The 21,858-nt window shown below is 42.4% G+C and overlaps 1 protein-coding gene across 2 annotated transcripts in view; it reads left to right on the plus strand.

Moving 5' to 3' along the window:
- Nucleotides 1–19,591, plus strand: part of Kiz (kizuna centrosomal protein) — an 88,992-nt gene extending 69,401 nt beyond the window's left edge. For both annotated transcript variants that reach the window (XM_075962386.1, XM_075962387.1), the window contains 5 exons: nt 1,369–1,434; nt 3,925–4,011; nt 6,729–6,825; nt 18,732–18,775; nt 19,452–19,591. In XM_075962386.1, coding sequence (XP_075818501.1) covers nt 1,369–1,434; nt 3,925–4,011; nt 6,729–6,825; nt 18,732–18,775; nt 19,452–19,555 — 398 coding nt within the window. In that variant the 3' untranslated portion in view covers nt 19,556–19,591. The remainder of the gene's footprint in view (nt 1–1,368; nt 1,435–3,924; nt 4,012–6,728; nt 6,826–18,731; nt 18,776–19,451) is intronic.
- Nucleotides 19,592–21,858: the final 2,267 nt, after the last annotated feature.

Raw genomic sequence — 21,858 nt, forward strand, 5'->3', positions numbered from 1 at the left:
CAGAACTCGATGTAGATCCCAGGTGTAAGCGTTTTATGACACATCCAAGTCAGTCTCCAGGTTGAGAATTAAGCAGTGGGAGAGACTCTACAGTAGATTGTCAAAAGACATTTTACATAGGCAATTCAGATCAAGAGAAAAGGTCAGAATTTAGACATTTTCATGAAATCAGGACTCAGATACAGCCTCATTTTCCTCGAGCTGCTGTGACAGGTGCCATAACCTTACCAGGCGCAGTGACCTTCACCTGTAGTCCCAGGTCCTCAGCAGGCTGCAACAGGGGGAACATTGGTGCTAACGAAAGCTTCCCTCAGCAACAAAACAATGCCACAAACCTGAGATAATAGAACAGTTCAAGATGCAAAAAAACAAGGTACCACCAGGATGGGGCACCAGGGAAGAATTCTTCCCAGCCCCTGTGGTTCTGGTTTGTGGTGGTTTCCCTTCAGTGTTTGCTTCTGCTTTCTTATTTCCTTTTCTGTGTTTGTGTGTCTATTCCTTTTAGTAGGTGCCAGCCATTGGCTTAGGGCCCAGTGAAAATGCAGGGAGATGTCATCTTGCTCTCCTTAGCTAACGTGTCTGCAATAATCTGTTACCAAAAAGATCACATTCTGAGGTTTGAGTGGATTTGAATTTGGGCTGGGGAAGTCAGTGCGATATTCAATCCACTGTAGGGTTTAAGAAGGCCATTCTTCATATTTTGCATTTCTAGCATTTGGGTCACCTCATACCAATTATTCCTGGCCATTCTGTAAGTAGCAAAGATAATGCCAATATTTCTGATCCCTTCCAATGTATAAATTATTTAGTATCAATCACTAAAAGTAATTTTTCCAGAACTGTTTAGGGCCTGGAGTGCAGCTTAGTGGTAGAGCACCTGCTTAACTTGCATGAGCCCGTGAGTTCACTCACCGGCACTAGGAAAAATGAAAAGCACTGGAATATACTGTTAAAACCCAGCTTTTCACAGAAATCCCTCAATCTTTTAAAAGTTAAAGGTTCCCTGAGTTTGAGAGCTGAAAATTTGCTTCCTGTTACTATACCGTGATAAGCAGCAAGCAGTGTGGTGGTTAAGGTTGTAGGAAGTACAGTTGTCGTTCAGTATACAAGAGGAATGGGCACACATGCTCAGCTTCCGTACATAAAGCTGTTTGGTGTCTTCATATAGTCTACACACATCCTTCCATGTACTTTAAATCGTCTCTAGATACTTTTAGCACTTAATATGATGTAAATGCTACATAATAGTGCGTCATTCAGGAAGTGAAATCAAGAAAAAAGTCTGTACATACCCAATACTAATATATTTTTTTCCAAAATCTTTTTAATCCATGTTTGGTTTTTGGACTTGTGGATGTGGAACTGAAGGACACCGAGAAGCGGATATAGTACCCTCAGAGCTATTTCAGTTCAGCTTGGGAGCAGCCATGAAAGGTCAGTGACAAACCTGGCATTTATTTTCAGGTTTAATTGTTGAGTTGCTTCACAGACATTAAAACTAGAATGTAAATCTATTTTCTGACACTGCCCCAGGCCCCCTGTGAATTAGGAGTGTTCCTTGTGTATCAGCATCACTCGTGGAGAAAGCAGATAGAGAGACCTCACAGTGGATTTGCTGATCTAGGTCTCCAGGGGGACGAGTTTAGCACCGGAAGTCCAGATGTGAGGAGTCCCCTGGGCCAGTGCTGCCCACATTCATAGACTTTTGGCCTCTTTCTCTGAAGTCTTAAATATACAAGAATTTTTTGTATTTTCATAATTGTAAAAGCACTCGTATTTAAATTTTTTTTTATTTGAGCAGATTACTAGATAGCTGATTTATGGACTTAAAATGATAATATATATCTTTTGAATTCATTTTAGAAATATATTTTTTGCTTTTTATTTTATTTTGCAAAAGCAACTGAGTTTGATTTCATCGGCAATGCATCTAATATAAATGGAAAAAACATTTTTAATGTCTAGAAATCCATGAAAAGTAATAAATAGAACCTTAGCATTCTTTATACAGAAAGCGTTTTTCAATTTTAATTTTAGAATTTCTACCCACTTCATATAGGAACAGTACTTATATGCCCTGAGTTAAATGCCCCAGTTCTTTGTGAGTTCAAGGTCTGGTTCCCTTGCAGCGGTGATAGTATTGTTTGTATTTCCCTTTGTTATTCCTTTCCAGGCCAGCTCTTTTTTTTTTTTTCATTAAGGATTTCTGCACAAGCACTGGGCAGATCCTTGCCTCCATACACCCCTTAGAGACTGGTGAGACACATGGTATCTTGTAATGGGCTGTTAAAAGCACTTGTTCATCAGATATTTTCTTTTTATTTGTAGATTTAGGAGTATTTTAGCAGGTGTACATTTGCATATAAAAGAGAATAAAAGATAAGAAGTTGGGGCTTTTTCTTTCACCTCTCCTCAGCATCATCTCTCTCCTAGCCCCTTTATTCAGCATGTTTTCACCTTTTTTTCTCTATAGCTGCTTCTATTTTCTAGACCAAAAATGTATACCAAAAAGAAAAAAATCGCCTCAGCACTTTGCAGGGAGATGAATGATTGGGTTCCAGCTGATGCAACAAAGTAGAGGAAAAATATATTTATCTTGTGTTATCAGCCTGGAATTAAAAAACAGGATAGATTTTCATATCTTGGGGACTGGATACTACATGGGATGTAGACCTCTTGCCTTGTTGTATGTTTTAAACTGCAACATTTTCTACTTTTAAGCTTAAGTTTGACACAGAATTGAATATATAATGGTGCTTGACTGCAGGATTCAGAACTAAAAACTTGAAGATGTATATACATTTGTTTCTATGTATGAAAAGAATTGACTTCTTTTAAAGGGTTGGTTTCATCTAATAATTTTTATTACTCCATATTTTCCAAGTGGTTGATGTTACAAATGAGAGAAGTGTTTCCCTGGAGTTCCCAGGCACAAGCTACAGTGTGCATCAAGCCCTCAGCAGCCACCTAGTCCTCAGGTTTCCGGATTTATGCCATACTTGCAGCCGATTCTTTATCCCTTAGTCCTTTGTTTATAGTAGGCCAGCTTTTATTTCTGCATGTTACTTTGTCTCCTTTTTCACTTCTCCTTTGGCTTTGTAACTGCATTGCAAGGCAGCAGCCCACTGCAACTTCAACTGCACGATTCCTTGCTCTCTTTTTTCCTTACAGAGGAGCCTGGGCCCATGTTGCCAAAAACTCACATGCATTGTTTGGCCTTTTTGCACTGTGAGTTGGCTTCGGGGATCTGCATTCTTTGAGAATCTCTTGCAAAAAGTACACTTGCCTGCAAAGACGAAGCTGATCCACAACCACTTAACATATCACAGCCGACACAACCCCTCCAGATCATGTTGAGGTCTGTGCCTTTTCAGGAAGGCTTTCCCTAGCATCTCACTTGTACCTTTGGCTGCGGCTTTGCTGATCCCTCTGTGCACCTGGCCTTGCTTTCTGCAGGCAGGCTCCCTCTCCTTAGCCCTTGTGATCAGATTTTTTACTGGACCCATCCTATTGCCTCTGCCCCTCCAGAGATCTTTGCATTCTCCCTCCTCTCTCTCAGAGCCCCTCTCTCTAGCATAAGGGCCTGAAAACCAGGGCCTGGAGTGCTCTAGAGTTACCTGCCTACCCAGGATACATCTGCAGGGCTTGGGATGGAGAGCAGCTATTCATGTGCTAGTGAATCTATCCACAGTCCACCAAAAAAGCTGAGTGCAATTCGCGGCCTCAAATAAACTCTTAAAATTCAACCCGAATCTTAAAATTTAGGTTCAACACAATTTTTATTTGTGGCACACACCTTTTATGCCATCACTTGGGCTCCATAGGGAGACCATGCATCAGTGTTAGCCACATAAGAGGAATTTAAGTAACAGTTATAAACAGTGGAAATATTTCTGTGCTTTTCTTCATTTTCTTCATCTATAGAGACAAAAGCCTACCAGTTACTGAAGAAGTCTACCCTTCAGGATAATTTGAATCAAACTGAAGAGAGATTTGAAAGTCAATTTTCAAGTAAGTAAGGACAAATTCAACACTTGAATCCTGTTTTGGGCTCAGGACAGCAACTATCCTATGCGGAGAGAAGTGTGGTTTTAGAGTTTGCTTTGTGAGGAGTGTTACTGAGTCTGAGTGAGCAAGAACTTCGTCATCCCTGGCAAACAAACATTTGGAAAGTCCCTGCCTTCTGGGTACATGGGGCTGGCCCAGCATGGTAATAGCTCTTACAGACTCTGCAGTTCTACTTGGTGTTTCACATGGTGTCTTTTCACCAGCTATCACAGAGGATGCCCCTGTCTTCTCTTCCCCACATCTCCTCCTTTCTGAATCATCAGATGAGCAGCTTTGTGCTGCGTGTTCACTCTGTGGGAAGGGAAGTTTTCCTAAGGAAAGGTCTGTAAACCCCAATAAGGTAAAATGTAGGCTTAAATATAGTTCCTTTAACATAGGATTTCGTTTGTATTTTAATTTTCTTATATTTTTCCATTTTACATTTATTATTTTAGTGATTTTCATCTTATATCTTATTTTTTGGTCTTACTCAATTTAGCATCCTTTATAAAAGATACATAATACAGGAGAAAGTATATGAGTAGCTTATTTTTATTTTATGTATATTTTATTTTATGTGCATGAGTGTTTTGCCTGCATGTATGAATGTGTATCATATACATCCCTGATGCCCATGCATATCAGAAGAGCGTGTTGGATTCTTTAGGACCATGGTTACAATTGACTGTGGACCACCATGAGAGTTCTGGGAATTAAACCCCAGGTCAACCAGTGCTCATAACCGCTGAGCCATCTTCCCAGCTCAGAGTGGCTTTAGGTTTCTGTGATCAGAGTTGTACAGTGATTTATTAATGTCATACAATTCTTGGACTATATTCAAATTTCAGGTTGTGTTGAGCATTTCTTCCTCAGACAGACACCTTTTCAAGACTCTTGCTTATGATGCATCAGAACTGTATATGTTTGGAGAATACATGGCTAGGTAGTATTAGTGATTGTATATTTATTTTGGTTGCTTTAAGGATTCATTGAACCACTTTAGGTTAAAGACCCCTCCTGGGCAGAGCTTTTGGTGGCTATGATTTAACTCTGAAAATACAAAAATCAAAGTCTCTTGGGGTATAAAACAGGACCTCTTTCCTAAAGGAGATCCTTATTGCGTTGGAAAGATTTTAATGCCTGTTATCTTTCTGTTCACATTTGAGTCATACAATCTGAATCAAGACTGGTCTTGAAGGTGTTTGTCCAGCCTCCTCATTTTATAAATAAGGTCCCAAGAGAGCCATGCCTTGCTCCAAGCATAACTGCTTAGCAATCCACATGACTGGGAATGGGGTGCTGCAATGATTTGGCAAATGTATTTTGATACCTCATTGGGAGGTGCAAAAGATGGCTGTTTGGCATAAATTGTCATCTTTTGGCTGTCTATAAAAATTATACTACTATTAAATATATTAATAACTTATTTCAAATGATACTATTTGAACAGTTCATAGACAGTGTATTTTGATCATAGCCTGTTAAACTTTTCATGCATGAAATGACACATCACAGGTTGTACAGCTAAGTACAGGCAGGTCAGTTTCCTCGGGACATCTCACAGTGACACTGTATTCCCCGTGGTCTGATGGTAGTATCAGGCACGAGCTTCTCGTGCTGTTGACTGTCCTCGGAATGATGGAGCTTTGCATCCACTCTCCACTGGCTGTCCGCAGGTCTGTGAGGCAAAGGGAACCTTCCCAGCAGTTAAAGGCGGTGTGGATAGGACTCTCATCCTCACCGCTCATTCCTGAAGGAGCACTTTCCGAGTTAGATGGTTTAGGTCTCTGTCTCCAGATCTGTTACAGAGGAAAACCACTTAAGTTTTGAACCCCACTTTTCATAGCCCAAAGCCCTGTCCTATATGAAAGTAGAGGCCCTGTTGAGTCGAACATGGAGCGGGTGCTGGCAGAGCTACTCTGCTACAGAGACGGCATGCAGGCAAGCCGTTCGCAGTCTGGGATCTGGGGTGACTGCCCATCGAAACCAGATTGCTGCAGAAATATCCAAGGCTGAGGACAGTGAGGACTCCGGTCTCCATCCCCAGGGAAGAAAGTGTGTTGTATATCCATGTCCTCAGCACAAGCTGAAAGAGTGGCCTTGGTAGCTTTTAGCAGAAATTTATTCTTTGTGGGATGGGAAACAGGTTTTAGCAAAGGGGCTTCAGAGTAGGCAGTGTGGATGCTTGTCATCCGGGAGTTTCACTTGTGTCTGAGACCTGGTTCCCAGTACTTGTCTTGGTGAGCCATCCCTGCCTAAGTCCTAACCAAGGGAGTTATTCAACCCATGTTCCTATGTATACATCTTGGCCATTTCAAGCAGAACTTGCTGAGGACTTAGCTCTAGGTCACATGATTGCCAACCACATTTGAGGAGGCCCTGGGTTCAGCCCCCATACCACAAAATAGAATGAAAAATTGAAGTAAAAGCAGAACTCTTTGGGTAGTTTTGGGGGTTTTTTTTGTTTTGTTTTGTTTTTTATTTTACCTTTTTTTTTCTATTACAAAGAAAATTCTTATTTTTTTGCTGTGATCTGTGAGTATTTTTCCTGCATAAAACCTTCTGTGATTTAAACAGAATTTTCCTCTTGATTTTCCAAAATCGTCATGGGGCTGTATCTGCGCTTGTTTCGTGGCTGTTTGGTGGCTAGCTCTCACTTTCCTTGTTTGTGCTTGTCACAGGTTTGGATATTGGCAGCAGCACATTCAAGACAAAGACAGCCCACAAAATCGCTTCGGAAGCTAGTTTTTCATCTAGTGAAGGAAGTCCTTTGTCAAGGTAAAATCGTGAAAGCCTTTCTGAATAGCAGTAACAAGATGAGAAATGTCACTACGCAGTGAATTCAGCCCTGGCTGCTTGTTATTTTGTTGTATGACTTGATGGAGGGTTATGGTTTGGGTTTTTTGTTTATCTAAAATAACAGTTGAAACTTTAGTCTACCTCTGAAAATATTTGCACCAGAGCCAAGTATTGTTTTGCAGCTGTTGTTTCCTTGGTTTAAGACTCAATTGACACCTCAGTGAACCACAAATTAGCGTCTACAGCTGCTCGCAGTAGGACTGCTTAGAGACCACACAAAGGAGGTTGTCAGGAAAAGGGCAGGGAGAAAACATCAGGCCTTAAAAGAAATAAAGTGGCATGTTCTTCTTTCTGGGGAACTGATAGACCAACAGGCAATTGCTGTATGTTAGTTTTTGTGTGTGCTTTCTTTTTCTCTTAACAAGTCTTTGGGCCACATTACTCATTCCTTTTCTAATGCGTTCCAGCCTGTTCCCTTTAAAGAGCAGAATTGATGCTTTTACATTCGCTAGAATGTAACACTCCTTATAAGTTCTGATAAGTGAGTTGTGTGCTGAATTTGCCATCCGCCTCCAATATGAATCGTGCAGTGACTTCCAGTCTCTTAGGAAGCCTTTCTAATGTGAATCTGAGCACCTGCCTAATGCAGCGCCTACTCTTTTACCTTTGGCTAAATACTATTTCAAGCAGCCTAGCAAGTTTCCTTTGTAATAGCATGCTCATTAAAAAAGTGTCCTTTAGATGATTGCGTTACCTTTGAATTTACTACTTGACCCTGCTAAAATGTTAAAACGTGACCTTTACATTTCTACTGCTGTGTGTAATGTCCACATAACAAAATGATTTGATCCAGAAATGTCATACTAAAGGGAAATGAAAATGGAAAAAAATCTGTTCATTTGTGTTTTACAAAAACATTTCAGTATCTTAGGACCTGGACTCTTTGGATGGGTTAACTTTCTAAAATTCTTGCTTTTAGAAACTTGATAGTATCCAAGGTGCTTCCTCATTTATCAGGACTTACCTTTAATCCTGGTTTTTGTTCACATTGTTGGGGAAAACAGGAGTTAACTGGGTTTGGCAGAGTGTTGAATACGATACCGTTAGGATTACACTGTAAATTCAAGTTCTCAGTCTTTTAAGAGAATTTTAAAAGGTCAATAAATTCTATAGGTAGTTCCCAGGCTTAATGTTACTATTTGGCTTAAAAATTTATCCTTTCAGTTTTTAAGAGTGTTAGGAATATTTGTTTCCATTATATTTTAAAGACATAAAACAAGTTCTGTGGAAAGTTCTTAATCACACTTAGAAAGCAATAGGATTATGTAGAACATTTCTTCAACCTGGTCCTTCACACTTGGGCACATTTCAAAGATTAAAATTAAACTTTGTTTCCCTACAAATTAAAGCAAGAAGCCTCTTGTTATGATATTTCTGCATGAAGCTAATTTCCTAATAAGTTATAGTAATCTCATCACCCCCTCCCCCTTTAAGAAAAATAAACCCACTAAAAGGTCTTCCAGGAACCCTTGGTTCTAGACACTTGATAGTAATCGAGCATGAAAGACTTCGACGGTGAGTGTGTACAGCTTGGTGTGCTGTTGGGCACAGTTTGGTTCTTGTGCTGGGGCTGTTATTGTTAATACCCCACCCTGGGCTTTGGAGAGCTCAGGTTCTGCTGTTTGTGCCTGGCTTCGCTGAAATTTCTTAGAGGCTTTACATTTAAGGATCCCACTTACTGCAGTCACTCCTTGTGCTTTATTGCTTTTACAAGTGGTCTCGAAACCCAGTACTTGAGAATAAACATAACAGTGCTGCGCGCTGTAGCACTTTTAAAAATTCTTCTTTGCTCTGTTTTGTCAGTGAGCTGATGAGCAACCTCAAAAAAAAAAAAAAAAAGGACTCTGTTGGACCTTAAAAAAAAATGGCTTCCTCTGATGTCCTAGAGACAATAATTATGATGTGCTAGTTAAGCCCAAACTACAGCTGAGGGATTTTACTTTAAAGCAGGGGCTTGGGCGCAAAAATGCATTTATAGCTCTTTGTCTGCACCTCATTATGTGTGGGCCTGATTCATTAAATAATTGGTTTGCAGTTGTTTACATGAGTATTAAGGCCTTCTTTTCAGCCGCCTTTGAGAGATACATTGTGCAAATGTTGCCTGTGATGAATGCAGAATGAGGGCCAGAGGGTCCCTCCTATTGGCTAAACAGTGCACTCTGTTGAAAAGCCAGAGAAAGGGATTGGGTGCTGCTTTGCATAGCAATGACTTTCTTAATAAGCGTTACAGATTAATACACACAAGCTATAAAAGATGCAAAGAGATACTCTTAGCACATTTATACATGCTCATTTCATTGTGATGATGGCGGGGTCCCCGTGCTTTCATATTCCGTTCTTCAGAGCAGAGGCTTCAGTGCATGAGCCGTAATAGAATCCGATGTTTATTGTATTATAAATCACGGGCAAGTAGGCCGATCGGCAACAGTTTATTATTAAAGATTCTTTCAGTGTAAATCTTTTTCTACCATTGTATTTGCTTCAGTAAAATCATTTTGTGGTTGAGTGGGGATGAAAGGCATGATGTCCGAAGGAGTGAGTCCTAATAGGAAGCTGTTCTCCGAGTAAAGACCACTTGTTCCCTTTTGTTCCGGGGTGCATGCCGGAGCTTCCTCTCCTCTGCAAACATTGTCTCTCTTTACCTTCCCCAGGAGGCGGCTTCACTCTCCAGGATCCATTATTCAATGGAGACTGTATCAGCACAGCTCCCTTGTAATTTAGGCTTACCGGTTCCCTTGTAACTCCAGCCTTCGGGTTGAATCAAGATAAGATTTTTGCCAAAAGAAAAAGAGTGTGTACTTGCAACACAATTGCCTAGGGGAAAGGTACAAAAAGTCACCCGGCCACCCACACCCCTTAGCTGGGCCACCGTGGGTGGCATTCCTTGCCAGCCCTGCAGCGATGGGAGCGGCCAGCGGAGGGCGCCAGCCTGCACCTGACGCTCGGATGGTGGCTGCAGCTTTCCTTTCTCATCTGATCATTTGTGTTATTTTCCCTGGAATGGTTTAAAGACTCTTAGACACTAGTTATCCACTGAATTAAAAGCAAAAATTCCCTGGCAGTTCTTTATGTACCCTTATAAAAGTGCGCACCTCATCTCGAGCTTAGGAAATCTGCTTTGACCTTCAATTTTACTAAATTAGAAGCTTCTTAAACAGTCCACATTTGCTGTCGTAAACCCATACACTTTGTTTTTCTTACACACAGCACTTTTGCTTAAGAATAATCACTTTGGTTATTTGAAGGAAAAAAGTAAACAAGTTGACCCCAGGGCTGCTAAAATTACAGCATATGCTGTAGGAGCTCCAACTAGCCATCAGGGGGCGCTCAGGCTTTGTCAAATTTAAACAGCCTCAGACGGTGGCCTTTTAAAACTTAAAATTGGTATTCGCGGAGATTTGTTGATCTGGCCATTTGTACTTATTTTCCTTTCTTTCTGGATTGCTTTTTGCCCTACATTTTTCCAGAAGTATGTTTATTTTGAAGAAAAAATCCAATTAAACATGCTATTTGAAAATTTTTAATACTGATTTCAAGCCCACAGAAATTTTTGTAGTTCACAGACAGATACTACATCTTACATCTTCTCATAGGTAAGTTTTTTAATGTCTTCTTATTCTATGTGTGGAGGCATACTGTGGGGAGCAGAGGTTAATGTTGGATGTTTTTGTTGATTGCTCTCTACACCTTATTTTTCAAGATAAGTTCTCTCATGAACCTGAAACTCATCCATTTGTCTAGGTTCAGGCACTGAGTTCCAAAGATGTGCCTACTTCCGCCCCACCCCCAGCACATGGAGTTAGACACTGGGGATCCAAAGGCAGGTCTTCAAGCTTTCACAGCAGGCTCTCTCCTAGAACAGGGAGGGTGCAGCCGACCGAGAGCCAGCCTTAATTGTCCTCGCTGTCACAAGTTGTGTTCTTGGCAGGATCCTCAAAGTTAATTGCCAAATTTAAGTGGACCCCAAATCCAGTAACTTGGGTGTGTTTGTTAATGTGGAATTTTTCCCGTGTGGAAGACGGGTGGGAGGGGCGGGGAGAGGAAGAGATAGAGCGAGAGAGGATTGGCCATCAGTATGTTGCTAACATTACCATATTCCCCAGTCTTCTAGTCTCTGCTTGTCCTTTCAGGATCAGAAGTGAGTATCAAGCAGGCCCCATCCCAATGCGCTGCATGTACCCCTCCCACTGGAGTAGCAACGTTCTAGGTGTTCTTGCTGACCTACTGTGTAGACTTAAGGGATGTCCAGCACGGTGTCAAGTCTGCTGTCATGCCCTGAGGCAGCATACTGTCCTTTGTCTTTGAGGGTTTCGTTGTTTGACTGGAATACACCTACCCTACCATTTACCTGGCTTCAGTTAACTTTTCCAGTGCTTCTTGAGCAGAGGGTGACTGTGCCAGATGCCCTTCTAGGGGCCCCATGGTGTTCCTATCACCACCCAGCGAGGTATAAAAGCTGTTAGGTACCTGTCTCTCCTCCCCATGTGAGCCTCTCACAGGCACCCCAGGTGCCTTAGAGTGTGCTTGCTTAGAGTGTGCTCTGCCATTCACTCAAGCCTTCTTCTTTAAGCAAAAGTGCTTCCCCTCAGTCTGGCATCGCATTCCTGAGCTGAAGGGCAGTATATATTCTATACAGTTATCTGCAAGTGGTATGTATAGGAGAGGTATACACATTTTCAAAGGGAAATCTTAGCTCACCTCAAGTGAGGTCCTCTTCCCAGACTGTCCCAGTGCCATCTGCATTCCGTCTTGAGAAACAGGAACTAGGTGAGCATGCTCAAGAAAGTCTTCATGGGCTCCTTCCTGACTGCCTTTCGGTCTGCTGATAGAAGACTGGTCTTCATCTTGACCTAGATGGGAATGTGTAGACTCTTGGTGCATGTCAAGGCCCTGAAACAGCCTTTATTGTGTTGAGATGCATTCCTTCTGTTCCTGGGCTGTGGTACTTTTGTCATGAAAGGACATTGGAGTTTTGTCCAAAACCTTTTCTGTATCTACCAAGATGACCTTGTGATTTGTTCTTTTGATTCTATTTATTGATATGTTAAATTTATTGTTTTTTTTTGTTTGTTTTTGTTTTTGTTTTTTTTTTCGAGACAGGGTTTCTCTGTGGCTTTGGAGCCTGTCCTGGAACTAGCTCTGTAGACCAGGCTGGTCTCGAACTCACAGAGATCCGCCTGCCTCTGCCTCCCGAGTGCTGGGATTAAAGGCGTGCGCCACCACCGCCCGGCTAAATTTATTGTTTTATAAATAATATTTATTGAGCTTTATTAGGGCGAATGTTTGTTTTTGCATTTCTTTTGTTGTCTTATTGATTTTAGTTCACAAGAATTTTGTTGTAAATTTTTGTGCCTGCATTCAAAGAGACTAGTCTATCATTTTCTTTTGTTGTTATAGCTTTGTTGGTTTTGGTATCATCTTAGAGTTTGGAAGTGCTTCCTCCTGTTTTATGGAATAGTTTAAGAAGCATTGGTATTAATTCTTCTTTGAAAGTATGTTAAAATTCACCAGTGACTTCATTTGGGCCTGGCCTTTGTTAAATCAGATTTTCTTTTTAGATGTGTTTATTGTGTTTTTTGTATATATGAGTGTTTGATTTCATATATGTATATGCACCATATGTGTGCCTGGTGCCTTCAGAGGTTAGAAGAGGGTGTCGGGTCCTCTAGAAGAGGAATTTACATGTTTGTGAGTGCCATGCAGGTGCCAAGAGCCCGCCCCTCTGCAAGAGCAAGTGCTCTTAACCGTGTCTCTCCAGCCCCTCAGTGATTGTGTTTGGTTTGGTTTGTTTTTTCTCAGTCAGTCTCACTGTTTGTAATGGAGCCACTGTCTTAGTTACTGTTCTGTTTCTGTGAAGAGGCCAGTGACCAAGGCAAATGTTATGAAAGAAAGCATTTAATTGGGGCCTTGCTTACAGTTTCAGAGGGTTAGTTCATTATGATCATGGCAGAGAGTATGCTGTCAAGCAGGCATGGTGCTGGAGAAGCAGCTGAGAGCTCCCTCCCGATCTGAAAGCCAAGTACAAGAGAGGAGCCTGGGCCTGGCATGGGCTTTTGAAACCTCAAAGTCCACCCCCAGTGGCACACATTTTTTTTCCAACAAGGCCACACCAACTCCAACAGAGCCACACCCCCAATCCTTCTAATCCTTTCAAACAATTCCACTCTGTGGTGGGTGACTAAGCATTCAAATATATGAGCCTATGGGAGCCATTCTTATTCAAACCACCACCTTCTACTCTCTGGTGCCCTTAGGCTTTTAGCCATATAATGCAAAAAAAAAATGCATTCATTCTAAATACAGAATAGTGTATTACAGTCTCAACACTGTTTAAAAGCCCAAAGTCTCTTCTGGGACTCATGGCAGTCTCTTTACTATAACTCCGATAAATCGAAATCAAAAAGCAGATCACGTATTCTAACATACATTGGTACAGAATGTATATTACATTCCAAAAGGGAAGTCAAGGGAGCATAGTGAGGAAATGCTGGAGAATAAAAACCAGCAGGGCAAAGGCCAGATTCTGCATCTCTATGTGTCATGTAAAAGCTGTCTTCAGATCTCCAACTCCTTTCAGCTTTGTTGACTGTGACATATTCCTCTCTCTTGGGCTGGTCCCACACCCAGTCTGTAGCTCTTGTTGGCAGGTATCCCACAAATCTGGCATCTACGTCTTGGGGGTCTCTAACACAATCCAGGCTTCACCTTCACAGCTTGACACAGTGACCTTTCTCGGCCTCCACTCAAGGACACCCCTAATACACACCTGGCCTCAGTGGCTTTCCTTAACTGTGAAGGGAGATTCCACAACCCCTGTCTTGTGTCCTTGACTGTAAGTCAGAGGCCCGAGGCCGAAACTGCCAAGTCTGGCTTGCTGGGGCTGGAACTTGTCCCCTCTTTCAGTTTACCTTTACCCCAGCTTTCTGTTGTTGGCGTTTCCCATTGTGCCTTAGTGTTCCTTTCATTTCTTTTTACAGGTTGGAAGCTTAGCCAGATCGGGGTTTCCCTGGGGTTACCACTCTCTTTATTCCATTTTAGCATAGGCTTTTCTTTAAATTTTTTATCGCCTTGAGTACAGGACTTGACTCTGCATCACCTTTCCTTGTGTTCTTTTTCTCCTCACATTGTACATTTTATATTTCTCCTTGTTTCATGTGTTCCTTCTCATTGAAGGTCTGCATGAAAGTGGCCACTGGTAACCACAGAATGTAGTCATTCATTTTAGTAGGCCGGCTGTATCAAGAGACTCATCTGTTTCTATTAGGTTTTCCAATCTAGTGAGAGTCCTAGTTTGCTTTGATAATTACCTTGACCAAAAGCAACTTAGGGAAGAAAGGGTTTATCTGGTTGCTGCAGTCTTGAGGAAATCAAGGCTGAATCTCACAGCAGAAACAGGACTGAAGCAGAGACCATGGAGGAATGCAGCTTAGTGAGTGGCTTTCCATGGCTTGCCCTGCTTTCTTAAGCGACCATGAGCTTCTGTCCTCCCACGTCAGTCACTAATCGAGAAGACGCACCACAGACTTGCCTACAGGCTCTTGAACTCACTGCCTTATTCCCACACCCCAGTCTCTGCAGCCCCTGGTGTTAGATTTCTGAAGCATCAGAAAGAGGCAGAAGGAAGAAAGAGACCAGAGTCTGACTTTCAACAGACTGTGTTTATTAGCACACACAGCAAGGGGAACTGAAGGGTCTGGGAGCAGGGAGGCTGCAACCTTTATACAGGTTAGGGGCTTGGAAATGAGGAGAACATTGCATTGTTGGGGGCTATGTGTGTTCATAGTCTGTTTCCTGAAACTGTCTGCTTCAAGCGGACAGACTATTTGGGGAGACAGGCTGTCTTTGCAAACATTTCTTTCTGGGCTGACCAATGATGTCTGATCCAGTTCATATGTAATCTAGGAGGAATCCTGCAGGAATCCCATTTTCCCAGGACGTACTCTCTGGCCTGGTCTTTGTGTTGCTATGTGCTCTTAGGCTTTTATTGCCCTAGTTTCTCCCTGTCTTCTTTAGAGTGCATGCTTCTTAGCTTCGGAATTTTCCAGCCTTCTACGTTTTTAGCATCTTACAGTGTTGAGTGTGTATGAAATTCAGGAGCTAATATGAAGAGCTAGGTGAGGTCTTGCCCATGTGAATCCTTACAGTATGTTGCTTCTACCTCCTTTCCTGCTTTCGTGTTGCCAACTTACACCTTCCCTTAATGAGACAGTCTGCGTGTACATTGCAATAATGCTAGGAATGTCTCAGAATCCTCAGCATTGCAACTTTAAATAACAGCAAAACTGTGGTCTGCATTATTCCTTTTGGACTAGTTCCCAAGACCAGGCTGGTCTTGAACTCACAGAGATCTGCCTACCTCTGCCTCACAAGTGTTGGGATTAACCACTGTGTCCAACAGTCTTTATACTTCTTTTTTTGTTTGTTTTGCTTTGTTTTGTTTTGTTTTTTGAGACAGGTTTCTCTGTAGCTTTGGAGCCTGTCCTGGAAGTAGCTTGTGTGCAGCACCACCACCCGGCTAGTTTTTATACTTCTAATTGGTTATTTAAAAGGGCCCAAAGTAAAGTTCTGTTTCAAGACGTGTGAAAGTACATGAGATTCAAGTGCCATTCTCTCTACATGAAGTTTCATTGAGGTACAACCATATTCATTTATAAACACTTTTGATGGACTGATGGCCCAAGTGTGTGGCCTGGAAAGTAAAACCCAGTTTCTTACTCTGAAAGAGGGAGTTCACATCTACTTTTCTCTCCATAACTAAACTAGTTGACTCTGTCCAGGATTCCATAGACAGTCATTCCCCTGTGCCTTTCTTTGTTTTTTTGTTTTGTTTTGATTTTTCGAGACAGGGTTTCTCCGTAGATTTTTTTGTTTTTGTTTCTGTTTTGTTTTTTTGGTTCCTGTCCTGGAACTAGCTCTTGTAGACCAGGCTGGCTTCGAACTCACAGAGATCCGCCTGCCTCTGCCTCCTGAGTGCTGGTATTAAAGGTGTGCGCCACCACCGCCCAGCTACTCCCTGTGCCTTTCTTTACATGCTTAGTGAGACCCTTGAAAGAAATGTTGACCCTAGGAATTGTACGTAATAAAAAGTATCATATTGATTTTTAGAGATGGGTTCCTACCAAGAGAAAAAAAAATATTGTTCCTAAGATACCAGGGTAGAATGGAGAATACTTGAGAGCATCCTCTACCTTTCTCAGCGATGAACATTCTTAAATAGGTTTCTTGGAAGTAGTCTAATAATTAAAAGCCACTGTACAATTAATTCATATTTCACTGATATTGTTTCCTGCTCCCAGTGGCTTAAATGATTCAAAACTATGCAGCTTAACCCAGAGCAAACAGAAAAGGGAAGTTCGAGTGGCCTCGTGGAGAGATGATATGCCTAAACTACCTTGCACAAAGCAAGAGGGTCCCTGGCGTGCTCAGTGAGTCACCTCCACACAGTGGGACCTGACCTTGCTGCTGGCTCAGTTCACTTGGTTCTGATGAGCTGGGTGATTACAAACACTCACTTGCGTGGAGGATAGTCACTCGGCCGTGGCCACATTTGCAGCATTGTGTGAGTTTTTTTTTCTTTTCCTTCCTCTTTTTTCCCCTGGATATTTTTCCCTTTGCTGAGAAGACAAAGAAACTCAACCTGATACTGGAGTCACGTGTTAATTATAAACATGTAGATCACATTTTGTGTCATTGAACATTGATCATGAGCCTTTCAGTAGGACCCAGTGCTTAAAAAAGGTCATTTATTCATTCCACCCTAAGCACCTGCTAATTGCTAAGCACCGGCTAATCCACGAGCAGCCTATGGGGTAAGGAGTAGCTATGGGTTAGCAGAGTGAATGGGTGGAAAACAGCAGTTTGATGAGGACTGCAGTGGAAAGGGAATGGGGATACAGTCAGGAAGCTCAGCATCGTTTGGGAGCCACCTTGGGAAGTACCATTCAGCATTTAGGCTTTATGCCAAAAACAGTGGGGAAGACATTAAAGAGTTTTTCATCAGAAAATATAAGATTTATGTGTTGAGCATCTCACTCTTGTTGCCAAGCAGAAGTTGGATAATAGGAGAAGAAATTAGATGTGGTGTCATCAGTGAAGCCATTGCAAACATTCAGGCAGAAGGTTCTGGTTAGCTTGCCAGTGTGGTGAAAGTACATAAGGAATTGGTAAGGGCCTTGGGAATTACCAGGAAGTCAAGTTGGCAGGGCATAGTTATTAACTATGTTTGGTAAGGGACATTGGGAGAATCAGAGAGTTGGGATTACCACTTTCTGCAGTGGGAGAAAGGACTATCCTGTTGGAGTGGAGACCACACTTAAAGGTTGCTGAGCTTGATGACAAATTGTTTTGGAGGAGGACAAGTAGAGCTACCAGATGTATGCTGGACACGTTTCTGGAACCCATAGTAGTCACTGAAGCTGTAGCGACCTGGTCTGGTTGTGGCTGCCTCTATGGTTTGATTCTTGCATCAAGATATTCAGCTGCCACATCTAGTTCCTCAGTCCGGGCTGCAGTGTCCTCTTTCTCAGCTAGAAGCACCTTGCCATCTGGGGACCCTGCAACTCTCAGCCCTCTCTGTCACCAAGCTGTTTGTCCTCTCAATTCCATCCAGCAATAGACTTGACCCTCTTCCTATGCCTCTCTTTATCCAGACCACAGCTGTCTGAAGACTACCAGTTTCCCAGAGCTTTTATAATCTACCTCTGCCTCCTTGCACCTAACCCAGCTACCTAGCTCCTAGGTAATGGAAGTAGGTAAATCATTTCACAATGCACATGGGTTCATTGTGTGTGTGCATACTTACATAAAAGGACTTTTGAGGCTCACTTTGTTGATGCCCACCCCCATGGTAGCATTGGGTGCTACCATGACTATTGACTGTCTGTTGGTTCCTTTCTGATGTTTTCTTTATGAAGAATGACCATGGGCTCTACTGCTGGATCCTGGTCAGCAGTGGGTACCAAGTGCAAAGGAGTGCTGTAAGGTACTATAGAGCATAGAGGATGGACCCTTAGTAGAGCCTGCTTTGCTGATGCCTGTATTACAAGGCGTATGTGTAAACTGCAGGTTGTCAAGACTTGTCCAAGTGGGGGATGAATTTGAAAAGTTCTTCCATCAGGGTGAACAGGGTCTTGGCCATGAGAGGGAAATGTGATACCTTGTGTAGAAAAAGTGTATTTCTTCCCTAATGTCCCTCAGCATGACACTTGGAGAATTTAGGTACAATACAGGGCATAAGTGATGCTCCCAGAAGGGCTCTTTAAGTTCATAAAGTTGCATACAGCCCTGGAAAGGCACACTGAGAAATCCCACTCCAAAGAGCCGCTATCCTGCCCTCCTGCATTCACCAGAGGAGGCCAGTAGGTACCAAAGGCCATAGCCGCAGGTATGTCTATCAGTGGATATCTAGAAAGCTAAACAGCTGCTGTTTCTCAGTGTGTCTACTGTGACTGCCTTTGTTTCTCAGTGTGTCTACTGTGACTGCCTTTGTTAAACTGCTAGCACTGTTGTTGCTGCTTTGACTGAGGTATCTCACCTTCCTTGAAATTCTCTTCAGGTATTCCACTTGGCGTTTTCTCCAGAGTGCTGACACTTTGTACACAGTGTTTGCAGAGGACTATTGAGCGGAAATCATCCTCTGCCGACTACTGCTGTGTCTCCCTTCAGCAGGAGGGCCCCCCAGCAAGTGCCTCTGGCCACCCCGATCCTTGACACTTTTATGCTTTTAGAGCCTGGGAAGGAAAAACCATAAACACCACCGCTTCTTCCCGAGCAGCTCCCTGTGAAACTATTAGACAGCTGTCAATGTTCACTTTCTTATTTTATAGGCATGAAAGCAAAAGGGACCCCGTGACCACTATAAAGTCAAATGGTAAGAAATAAACGGACACCAATTGTCATTTCTCGTCTTAACCAAAATAGTTATGTTATGTCTTTGTCTTCTTGTGTCCTTGTGTGAGGACTGTGACATGTCCTGTGAGCCCAGGGGCAGTGCACACAGGTGCCCATGAACAAGGCCTTCAGTGAAAGGACTGTGAAGGTGCCGTGGGCCTCAGTGGTAGTACAGTTTATTTGGAATTGATTGTCTGAATTGGTGCCTTCTACCTACAGAGTGTTTTGCCTCTCTTTCCCTGCCCCCAAGGCAGAGCCCATGAGTATGTATTGCCCATGCCTGGTAGGACTTTTGCAGTAGCCCTAAGTGGCTTCTCCATACCCAGTTCCCCATCTCCCTACCAGCTACTAGCATTTAACCCGGATGTACTCTCTTCACCTGCTTTCCAGTCCCACTATCTCTCACTAATTGTGGCACAGAAGATGTCTATCCTATAATAAAGCGTTGGACTTACTGAAAGATAAAAGAAGGATTCTTCAAGGATTTCTCGGGAACAATGTGGAGAGCATAGCATGAAATATGTAAATTTGTACAGGTGACACAGTACCTTAGACCTTTGGCAGGCCAGTCCTTCAACTGGGCGGTTGCCTTGCTGTTTTGAAAACCCTCTATTAGAGCACAAAGTGCTAATGAGCCTTGTCCTGCTCTCTTCCAGCCTTCTGGGGGGAGTCTGATGACAGCAACTCTGACATCGAAGCTGCTCTTCGTCCTAGAGACCATAACGTGTCTGATGACTTCGATGATTTTTATGACACGTAAGCTGTTACATGCTGGAAATAAAGTCTTTAAACAAACTGTCGCTGTGTGTTTATGTGTAATTCCCAACATAAAAATATCTTTCTAAGTCTGCTAGTTGTTAAAGGGGAAAACTGAGACTATTCAAGTGAGGTTGCATGATAGAAATGTGAACAAGGGCTGGGGAATAGTTCTGTCGTACAGCACTTGCCTAGTGAGAGAGGCTCAGGGGCGTTCATCCCTGGCCCCAGGGAGTTCTGTGGGGAGCCAGTGTAACGGCACATCTCTGTTTCATGGTTGTTGTCTCAACATGTAAGCTTTCAGCTCCTGTAGCACCCTGCCTGCCTGCCTGCCTGCCTGTCTGCCTGCCTGCCTGCTGGCGTCCATGCTCCCAGTCATGATGGTCATAGACTCTACTGTCCTCTGGAACCATGAGCCCGAAACTAAATGCTTTTTTTTTTATAAGTTGCTTTGATCATGATGTTTTGGCATAGCAGTAGAACAGTAACTGAGACAGACCCTGTCTCAAATGGACATAGCATTTGACTAGACATCTCTCCAAAGATACAGATGGCCAGTAAGCACAATAAAAGCTTTTAGTCTTTGACAATGCAAGTCAAAACCGCAAAGAGATACCACTGGGCTCTAAAGAGACAATCCAAGTGTTGATACAGATGTGAAGAAATCACACAGGCTGCTGGAAGGATTGGATAGAATACGGTAAGCCCTCAAAGGGTTAACCACAGACTTGCTCTGCCGTCTGTCCATTCCATTCCAAGAGAAATTATATCTACTCCAAAGTGTGTTTTAAATGTCCATAGAAATGTTATTCATAGCAAGTATAATGTGGAAATAAATGCCCATCACCTGGTAAGTGATTAACAGTGAGATCGATCCACATAGTGGAATAAAAAGGAGTGGAAACTGATGTGTGCTACATGGGTAAACCTTGAAAATATCACGCTAAATGAAAGGAAGCCACAGAAGACTGCATGATTTATAATTTGTTTATATGAATGTGTTCAAGGCTGCCCTGGTCTACATAGGGAATTCCAGGCTAGGTGGGGCTATATATATACATACATATATATGTGAACATATATACATATAAGTGTGCATATATACTAATTTTTAAAATTAAATTATCTGGTGGTGGTTCTTGGTTGCCCTTTTGACGACATCTAGAATTAACTAAAACTTCAAACAGCTGGTAACACCTGTGTGGGTTTTTAATTAAGTAATTTGAAGTGGGTTGACCCACTTTTAATCCAGATCTTTTGAGGTGGGAAGATACATGGTTAAAATGGACCACACCTGAGGCAGCCTCTAAAGGACATGGAAGAAGGAAGCTCTTTCTGTTCCTGCTTGCTCTCACTAACAAGTTCACTCCTTCACTGGCATTAGAATCTGCTTCTTTGGGATTCCGGCCGAGTCATCCAGCCTCGTGGACTGAACAACTACTGGATTCTTGAACCTTCAGTTGGTTGACAGCCTTTGTTGGACTAGTTGGACCACAGCCCGCAAGCCATGCTAATAAGTCCCGTGTGTGTGTGTGTGTGTGTGTGTGTGTGTGTGTGTTCTATCAGTTCTGTTCCTCCAGAGACCCTAACTAATATAGTATATTATTATTCAGAATACTTTAGCTTCATGTTCCAACATTGTTTTTTCTTCTTTTTGCTATCATGGGAAAGTGAGAGTTATGTTGCAATAGTTCACATGTTCTCTCTAAAACTTGTGTTGAGATTTGATGTCACTGAAATAAATTTAAGAAGTGGGACCTGTAAGAGGGTATGTCATAGATTAATGAATGACATTTTCTTGGAAATGAGTTCTCAGTTAAAGGATTAAGTTTGGCCCCTCTCCCCTCTCTGACTCACTGCTTAGTTGCCCTGCATTTGATAAAACATGAAGACCTTGCCAAATGCTGGCACCTTCAGAACTAAGAATTTCTGTTCTACTTGTTACCTCACGTCAGGTATTCTGTGATAACATCAGAAAAGGCCTAAGACAATCCAACAAATAAGCAAAAAGTACATTGTGGCCTAACATACACAATGGAAAGAGTTGGACTGCTTTAGGGCTGGAAAAGCTTTCTAGAAGTTACCTTCTCAAGTTTTTTGAGTCAAAAGGGGACCAAATCATCAAGCCTCTCATTTTAGAAACAGAAGTGGTCTTTGTGTGTACTGGCTAGGTTTTTGTCACCTGTCACAAGCTAGAGTGATCTTGGAAGAGGAATGAATCTCAATTGAGAAAACGCCTTCATCCGATTGCCTGTAAGCAAGTTTGTGGGGCATTTTCTTTATTGACATTGATTTGGAAGGGCACAT

The sequence above is a fragment of the Microtus pennsylvanicus genome, chromosome 2, assembly GCF_037038515.1.
Source record: "Microtus pennsylvanicus isolate mMicPen1 chromosome 2, mMicPen1.hap1, whole genome shotgun sequence".
Classification (NCBI taxonomy): Eukaryota; Metazoa; Chordata; class Mammalia; order Rodentia; family Cricetidae; genus Microtus; species Microtus pennsylvanicus.